The following is a 9,070-nucleotide window of genomic DNA, read 5'->3' as shown; positions in this document are numbered from 1 at the left end:
ATATGGGTTTTTTCCTCATCCAAATTTCTGTATAGAAGCTCCTGGTCCATGAACAAATACTGCTTTAACTTTCTACAAAATGTTGCATTTGAATTTGCTGAACTTTTGACAGACATTTAGGTAGCCAGACTTGCAATTTTGAGGTAGGGAAACACCAGAAATATCTGCTTTGCAGGTCAGGGTGCTCCTTCAGGTGATGCATTTTGCCCCAAGCCATCCAGGACATCTACAGAAAAGCTTGAAATTCGAGTCAGGAGCCCTAAATTCACTCCTTTAATCACACATCCACCCTTGAGGCACTTCATTCAGGTGTCTCCAGCTGGACTTGCTACTTCCTGTATTGCAATTATTTTAATTTCTCTGTTAGCAGTGCTCCAATGTGCTGCTCACTGCATTTTGCACAGGAATGCAGTGCTGCCCTTCCTAGGCTGTCAAAGAGAATATTTCACTACAAAAATAAATAATGTCTAGCTGCTTCTGGCACCTCAGCCCAAGCATATTTATCACTTCTGGCTGATCAGTGGCTGACTCAATGTTCCTAAAGCACAATGGGTTTATTCCCAGATGAATTCAAAATGCATTTAATCAGCTCTTTGCTAAATGTGCTCCCCAATTTCACATCTCATGAGCACAACAGCACTGTCTCTTAGAGCACTATTCCACTTCACTGTGCAGACTGATATAATGGATTTTCCTCTGCATGGATTGTGTCAGTGAATGTATGTTTGTACAAGCAGGCTCTAGTTTTAGTTCCTAGATTTAGTTCATCCCCAATGTGCTGCTGCCTACATGTGTGGCAGTCTGGGATTAACACTAAAAATATATTTATATTTTATCAGAAATTAACAACAACAAAAAAAAATCAGAACGACAATTTCACATATGAATTCAGTGACAGAAAGAATCTCCCACTATTTAAACTCTCAGCTCTGCTGCCTGAGCCTTCCTGTCCAGCCTCCAGAGGGGAAGCACAACAGCTTTTCTGGGCCCAGAAAGAGAAGTCCTGGGTGGCCTTTAGCAGAGAAAACATTGCCTCATGGTTTGCTCCTTCCCCAGTGTGTGCTGGGAACAGCTTCATCAGGGATGGGAAGTGAAGAAAGAGAAGGAAGCGTCCATGAAACGTCCGTATCTTTTAGTTCTTCCAAGTAATTCTGAAGTTCCCCATTCAAAAAGCTGAAATGAAACCAGTGGCAGCTGCTCTGGAGAGAGGGCACAGAGTGTGTTTGGGATGGGATGTGCTGCCTCTCCACTGAGGCAGCCCACAGACACTTGAGAAACAAAAATCACATCTTAAAACTATGAGTAGATTTAACAATTGAACTCTAAAGAATTAAACATCATGGAAACATTTCACACTTTCTGTTTTTCCTTTCCAAGGGTCCATAGTCCACTCACTCAATCCTGTGCAAAGGTCATGTTACTATGGATATGACCTGCAAGAAATGTGTTGCCTCAGAGCAGCACAAGTCACATGAACAGGCTGAAAGCCAAGAGCTGCTGATTCCCAGTCCTGGAGGATTTTCATGCTTGTGCTGGGCTCACTGCAGAGCAGTCCTGGTGCCAGCCTATGTTCGTCCTTTAAAAGTGTTCATGCAGGTGTAGCTCCCAGAAAACTTGTGGATTTCTTCAAGTGCTGCCTGGGGGAGAATGCTGGTGTGGAAGCAGAAAGAAAATGAGCAGATGAGACAAATCCCTCAATCTGTTCTAATGAGAGATGTGTAAATATGGATTTATGGATATAAATACACAAATGTTCAAAAACCAGCTAGTGAGAGACACAGACAAAACTGGCATCAGTTTCCTGCTGTGAGGAGGTTACAGGGAGAAAGTTTCATCCAGTCACTCTTTCTCTACAGAAATATTTATCCAAAAAAGTCTGTAAAAGCTGTGCCTTGGAAGATACCATTATGTTTTATTCCTTCTAAATATAATATATATACTATATTATCTAAATATATATAGTATATACTATATATATACTATATATCAAAATATATCTAAATGTAATATATATTATATAATATAGATTATATATTATATACTATGATATATACAGATTTAACCTGAATTCTCTGGTTAACCTGCCATCTGGTAGTGCAAGGCATGTGGCCTCCTTATCCTAAGCTTTGGATAGAGACCCAATTTCCTGACAGCTACTGTAATAAAAATAACCTATTAATTCTTACAATAAAATGGAACAGCCCCTTTTCTTCTTGACAGAATTTCTGGGAACTTTTACTCCGAATTTTACTTTCAGAGCAAAGCATTTACTGTGAATTATTTTTCTTGTTTGAAATGCAATACTGAAATTATTTTCCACAGAAGTTTTATGGCCTTGGTTCAGTTCCTGACTGCAGCAGCTTTTCCACAGGTTTTAGTGCAAACTGTCATGGAAACACAAAGGTGAATATCCTTTCTCTGTGGTTGTTCCAGGATATGAAGTTATAATTTTTTTCCTTAGGAACCTTAAAATTTCAGTCCTGATCATACACAAAAATATTGATTTAATAGTTTCACTGATGCAACATAGGCAATGCTCTCTAAATGCAGATGGGATGTCCAGGCCTTATGGTTCAGAAATCTTGCACAACAAAAAGCCTGGAATCCAACAAGTGACTTAATAAATCCCCATCAACTACCTGTGTAAGTTAATTATTATGAAATTCCCTGGACAAAAATCCAGTTTACACCTCAGGAATCCAATTTTTGGGAACAAAACTGGTTTCCTGAGGGCTTATACAAAGAGAAAATATCTCCAAAGGGAATTTCAAAGTATCTCCCTTTTGCTTCCATGACTTGCTTTGCCTCAGGGAACAGACACAGAGCCAACCTTCCCTGTGCTGGGCAAAGGAAATACTCACCTTTTTAGGATAACAAGGACATGCATTGTCCATGGGAGGAGCAGGAAGGCTTGGTTCATCTGAACAGCTTCTACCGTCCTCCTGGCCACTGTCTCTGGCTTGAGAGGAGGAAAGAGACTAGGGAACCTGAACAGAGAAAATGAAATAATCACAGGGGAACCAAGCTCCTTCTTTAAGGTGTCACTGTCCAAGTCCTGCTACTCTAAGTTATTGCTGGTAACTGGCCTTTAAACATCCCCAGGACAGGCTATGTCTCTAAAAGAGGCAGAAAATTCCAGTTCCAGCCCAAAAAGCCCCAAAGCAGAAAGCCCAGTTCCAACCAGTACTACTGGGTTAGCTAAACAGTTAAGAATGTACATGTTGGTGCCCTCAGGGAGAAGTGGCAGAGAGTAATCAGAGCCCTGATTCAGGGTTTTTCCTAATTTGAATGCAAACCAATACCAAATGCTGCCTTTTCAGTGATGGTGTTTTTCCTTTTACTCTCTGTTCCTCTGTGCTTGATTCAAATCCTTGACAGGTGAAAGACAAATATTTTCCTCCATTGCTTTTAACACCAAACATAAAGCTTTTCCCAGCTCCTGCAATAGCTTGACACTGCAGATTTTCTTGACTAAGAGAGCACAATCTGTATTAAAGGTTATTTTACCCATTGTAAAAGATTCATTTGGACAGCCACTACTTGTTCTCTTGCACAGGGGTAAAAAGGAGGTACTGATATTCTCACTTCTGTAAGTGGCTGTCATTCCTTTCACTGGGAAATGTTTAAGTATTCCAGTGAATAAAGAAGGAACTTGTACTGTTAATTCTAAAGTAATTTGCAGACTGGTCCTTTTGCATGACCATTGCAGATGGCTTCCCCTCTGGTATGGCTTGAAAATGCAAGGAAAAGCAGCTTCCAGTTCTCTCAGCAGCAGCCAGGGTGGTGCAGGAATATCCCAGCACACTGAGGGAACCAGTCTGATGGCTCCCAGGTGGCCTAAAGTGACCCTCTGTTCCCAGGCAGCCAAATGAGACATCAAATTCTCTTAACTAAATGAAGCATTAATTAGGAGTGTATTCTGATGATTCATTTAAAATGAGATGCTTTCTTCCAGCTCCCCTGGACTGACCTGATTCTCATGCCCTGGAACATCTCTGTGCTGGTGTGGAAGGGCAGGACTGTGGTGGCATTCACTCCAGGACAGTCCAGCAGCCCCAGGGTCAGGCTCTCCATGAAAGCAAAGGATGAGGCTTTGGAGGTGCAATAGTCAATGGCACCAGGGATGGCTGACAAGGCCAGGACAGAGTTCAGGCAAACAATGTGCCCATTCTGGAGCTCCAGCATCCTTGGCAGGAATGCTTTGGTGGTCTGAAGAATAAGAGAGTTAAAAGAAGAAAAGAAAAAAAAATTTGCTTAGCAGTGATACAACAAAACCAGCACTGATTGAAAAAAATAAGGTGACACAGACAAAAGAAGCCCAAGTGTTCCTGTTCATTATGTAAGGAAAGGAAAGTGGCAGAGGACCTTGTTTTGTCATTTTCCAAGGTTCTAAGTGAGCAAAGTTTGTGTAGAAACACAACAAAAGCCTTTCCTAGCACATATATAAGCAGTACCCATAGATAAAGGCCATGAACAGTGCCTTCTATGCCTAAGAGCTTTTACAGGATAAAGTTTTCAACTAAGTGATGAAATCACAAGAAGCTCTTTTTCATTTCTATTGTCTGATTCCAAATGGACTGAGTTTCACAGCTCCCTTCCCTGTAGTCCCACACTCCTCTGATGTTCCCTTCTCATCACCACAGAGGAAACTGCTCTGTGAGCTCAGGCTTTGACAAAGACATCAAATGTGTTACTGGAAATTGCAGAATGGGAATAAAGAGCATTAAAAACTGACTACTAAAAAAATTATGGTAATTTTTGACCTCTTTCCTCTGGCCTTTGCCCCTCACATTGTTTTTTCTCTCTTGTTTTCAACACAGACTGGTTTTACCAAGCATCCCTTAGAAAGACCTACAGGCTGTAATCTGTCACTCTCCTCCCCAACTGTTCCAGATTGCAAGGCAAGATGTATTCCATTACCATCTGTATGGCAGTTGTCTTTTGTCAAGTGGGCAGTTTTTCTTTATCTCTTCCACAATCACACCTCCCTCTGGAGGGGACATCTGCTGATAACAGCCATTGAATGTCACTGCATGGCTGATAAGAACTGCAGCATCCCATTGGGAGATGTGAGCCCAGGGGGAGGAGCCAAGCATTCCTACCTGGATATAATCTGGAGATTCTGGAACACCAGCACAGCTTCTGCACTGGATTCCCCAGAGGAGCAGCAGCTGCCTCTGCCCCTGGACCTTCAGAGGAAGAGACTGCACCTTTCTCCAGGATCCTGCTCCAGCAGAACCAGCCCTGACACTGCAGGAGGGCTGAGCCACAATTCCAATGGCACTGCTGCCAACAGCCTGACCCACAGGGTGTCAGGTTGGGTTCTGACTCTGTCAGTGTTGTTTTGTTTTACTGCATTGTTTATTTTATCCTTTTATTTTCTTCCCTATTAAAGAACTGTTATTCCCTGCTCCCATATTTTTTGCCTGAGAGCCCCTTAATTTAAAATTCATAGCAATTCAGAGGGGTGGGGAGGGTTTACATTCTCCATTTCAGGGGAGGCTCCTGCCTTCCTAAGCAGACTCCTGTCTTTCCAAACTGAGACATCAACTCTGGGTACATGGGACACAAGAGCTTCTCTCACCCAGAACTGTCCCAGGGTGTTTATGTGCTGGGATTTCAGCAGTGCATCGTCGTCGCTGTCCATCAGGCTCTTCCCATGAACCACAGCAGCATTGTTCACCAGGATGGTGATGTCACCCACCTGCAAAAAAAAAGGCTTGTGACAAAAGGTATCTCTCCCCACAAATCAGAGAGCTGAATAGCCATTATTGCCCAAATACATTGTTATTTTCACAGTTTTTGACACTCTTGCCTATGGACTTTGTAATCCTTTGTATCACCTCATATAGCTAGCTGGACTTTGTACAATCCTATCTGCATGGTCACCCTTCTTTTTTCCCAATATATATATTTTTTCTCATCAAATATTGAATCACAGAATTGTTAAGGTTGGAAAAGACCTTTGAGATCATCAAGTCCAACCATCAACCCAGCTCCACCCCTGTGTTCAGCACTACCCCATGTCCCCAGGTGTCACACCCACATGGTTTTTGAACACTTCCAGGGATGGTGCCTCCACTATTGCCCTATATAATATAAAATATATAATAAAATTATCTATTATCTATGATATATATATATATGATATATGATATACTATATATTATGAGTCTTCTGTTCCTGAGTCTCCTTTTCTATAGAGGGGGCTGTTCTTTAACACTGAGATGTGTGAAGTGATCCATGAAACCTCCAGAGTAAACTATGCCAAGGGGCAGAATTTATAATCTGTGGATTATACTCTACTATATATATATATATATATATATAATTATACATATATATATAAATAAATAATTATATAGATATATATAAATATAATGAGTCTCCTCCTCCTGAGCCTCCACAATACATATATATATTATATATAATGAGTCTCCTCCTTCTGAGTCTCCTTTTCTTCAGAGTGAGGCTCCCAGCTCCTTCAGCCCCCTCCTGTCACTACAGGACATGAAATGACACAATGTTATTGTGTTATTTTATTATTACATGCTGCTCTTTTAAGGTAAAAAGAGAGCTTTTAATTTCTGACTCCAACATTTATAGATTTCTAAAAGTGACAGTGGATTGGAGGGTGACAGTGCCACCTCTCCAATGACACGGACAAACCAAAAGTCTATCAACTTTCTCCTCCTCTATAAAAGAATGCAAAACAATAAGTTATTTGCATGAAGTGTGTAAGGAAGTTCGTTACAAGAATGTAAACATCAGATAACTTAGAAAATAAAAAATCAAGGTGACAGCCTCCCAAGCATATTTTTCCCAGACCTTTTCCCTGACGGCCTTGGCTTGCTGGTAGACCTCCTCACGGTTCCCCACGTCACAGATGAAGTAGTGGCACTCTGTCCCCATCATCCTGATCTCCTCCGTGGTCTCCTTCAGGCATTTCTCAGTCCGACCCCACAGGATGATCTGTAGCAAGAAATTTTTGTTAGAGTCCAACTGCTTCTGTTTCATATCTAAAATAATTAAAACATGCTTCTGACTTCAACGGGTTGATGGAAATCTTTGATGTGTTTTCACTGCCAGGGCTGTTGTTTTGCTTCATTTAAGAAAAGCAATGACTTTCTGTTACATGGGGAGTATCAAGTGGGACCTGTGTTCCACTGCTGATCCTCTGTTTACAGATTCTTTACAAGCAACACAAGCTGAAACAAAAACTCACATCTGAAGCCTAATGTGAGTGGAATATGGAACGTTTGGAAATTTTTCTGCATCATGTCATTTCAAATCTCTCCCTGTTTTTGCTGTACACATGTACAGAATGACAAATTTATCCTAAAACCACAGGCCTTCCTGAATATCTGGTGTGTTGTCTACTTCTTGTTTTATGTATGGAGATAAAATCTGCTCTGTAGTAAAATGTATTTTTTCAGCCTAGTAATCACTTGCAATGCTGATGGCAGGCTGGTGTCTCAGGTGCATTTCAAACAAGTGCTCATCCTACAACAGACTTCTAAAGTGAGAAATTTCAAGCATGAATTTATTTTGCAGCTCCTATATCAGGATTTCACCTGCCACTGCCTTTTAACACAATAAAAATTAAATACTGCTTCTTGCACAAAGAAAATTCAGAATATTTATAGAACAAGCATTCAAATAATGGAGCATGGATGTGATTTACAACGAGACATAACCAGCCAACCTTATCTGCATTTCTACACCATCAGTGAGGTCAGAAATAGAAATAACTTTAAAAGTCACCAGGTTCATTAACTCTCATCATGGGGTTTTGTCCAGTACAATTCTTTTTAGTGAGGCAAAAACATCAAATTTGAGATGGGGCTTCCACCACTGTCCTTCAAACATTAATCTGCAGCTAAGCAGATGCAGTCACAATATTTTTTCTGAGTACACAACCTTATTTGCTATTTCTTTCAAGGCTACTGGAAGGAATATAATTTCATCTCTGTTGCTTTTCATTCATTCATCATGTATGAATGAATTGATCTCTGGTTTTTGCTCTTCAACTAAGCCTTCTCAGCACTTATCATGTTATAAATGGTGAGTCACTGTTGTTCTGCAAAAAATAAATTACTGAATGGAGCATGTTACTGCAATCAGCTGACTGTTCTGTGAACTCTAAGAGCAAGATCCAAAGGAGAGAGAAGAAATGGTTGCTACATTGAAAATGCAAAATTATGGTGCTATCTCCAAGCACGTGTGATCCAGAATTACAGTTCCTTCTCACACTACTGTGTACTGAGTCTGTATGAATCTGACCAGTATACTGATTTTTTTAATGGTTAAAAATAAGCACACTTACACTTCAAAGATTAAAGAATCTTTGAGTTTTTCCAAAGTTGAAAGAACAGAAAGAAAAAGTATTGAATTGTATCACTGCCTGTAGCTCAATCCCTGCAATTAACTTAATAACAGTAAGATAAACATAAAAAATTACATGTGCAGTATTCTTACCCCACAACAATCTCTGGCAGGGAGCTTTAATATGCTTATTTTTTAAGGACTAGCTAAGCTTATCTCATAACTGGTACTAAAACTAATCTCTGCAGGGTCAAAGAGCTCTTTAGTGAACCCCAGCAAGGCTAAAATGCAGAAATACCCAAATCCTCAACCACTTCCTAAACAAGTTACATTTACAATTAATCCCATTTCCATGTCATTGGCACATCTGTGAACACAAACACGCCCAGACTGATAAGATTTATATCCTCAAATTCTCCAGAGCACTAACAAATCTGGTTAACCAGAAACTTCAGAGTGTGTATAAATATGCCAGAGCCATTTCATGGGAAATCTTATCTCAGGGGAAGTAATTTTCAAGGAAAAAGCTGTGATCACACTTAAAAACTATAAGAAAGCATATGGCTGAAATTGCAGCTTGTGCACTGGCCTGGCTTCTAAAGTCTCAGCGTATCACCCTTGGCCATCAGGGCTTGGCATCTCCTCAAAGCCTGTAAAACTGATGGCTATTTACTCACTTCTGATCCCAGGGCTAGACCAAGGAATATTTTTCATGTGTACACTGCAGCCTTGAAGGGAAATCAAG

General features: G+C 40.5%; 1 protein-coding gene across 2 annotated transcripts in view; it reads right to left on the bottom strand.

Annotated features, from left to right (window-relative positions):
• Positions 1-250: 250 nt before the first annotated feature.
• DHRS3 (dehydrogenase/reductase 3) overlaps positions 251-9,070 on the bottom strand; it is a 29,605-nt gene continuing 20,785 nt past the window's right edge. For both annotated transcript variants that reach the window (XM_064730481.1, XM_064730482.1), the window contains 5 exons: positions 6,829-6,972; positions 5,585-5,704; positions 3,971-4,209; positions 2,862-2,987; positions 251-1,650 (listed from right to left, as the gene is read on the bottom strand). In XM_064730481.1, the coding sequence (XP_064586551.1) occupies positions 1,566-1,650; positions 2,862-2,987; positions 3,971-4,209; positions 5,585-5,704; positions 6,829-6,972 (714 nt within the window). In that variant the 3' untranslated portion in view covers positions 251-1,565. The remainder of the gene's footprint in view (positions 1,651-2,861; positions 2,988-3,970; positions 4,210-5,584; positions 5,705-6,828; positions 6,973-9,070) is intronic.

Source organism: Zonotrichia leucophrys, chromosome 21, assembly GCF_028769735.1.
Source record: "Zonotrichia leucophrys gambelii isolate GWCS_2022_RI chromosome 21, RI_Zleu_2.0, whole genome shotgun sequence".
NCBI lineage: Eukaryota > Metazoa > Chordata > Aves > Passeriformes > Passerellidae > Zonotrichia > Zonotrichia leucophrys.
The sequence above is the reverse complement of the archived record's forward strand: the minus strand, read 5'-3'. Positions and strand labels throughout refer to the sequence as shown.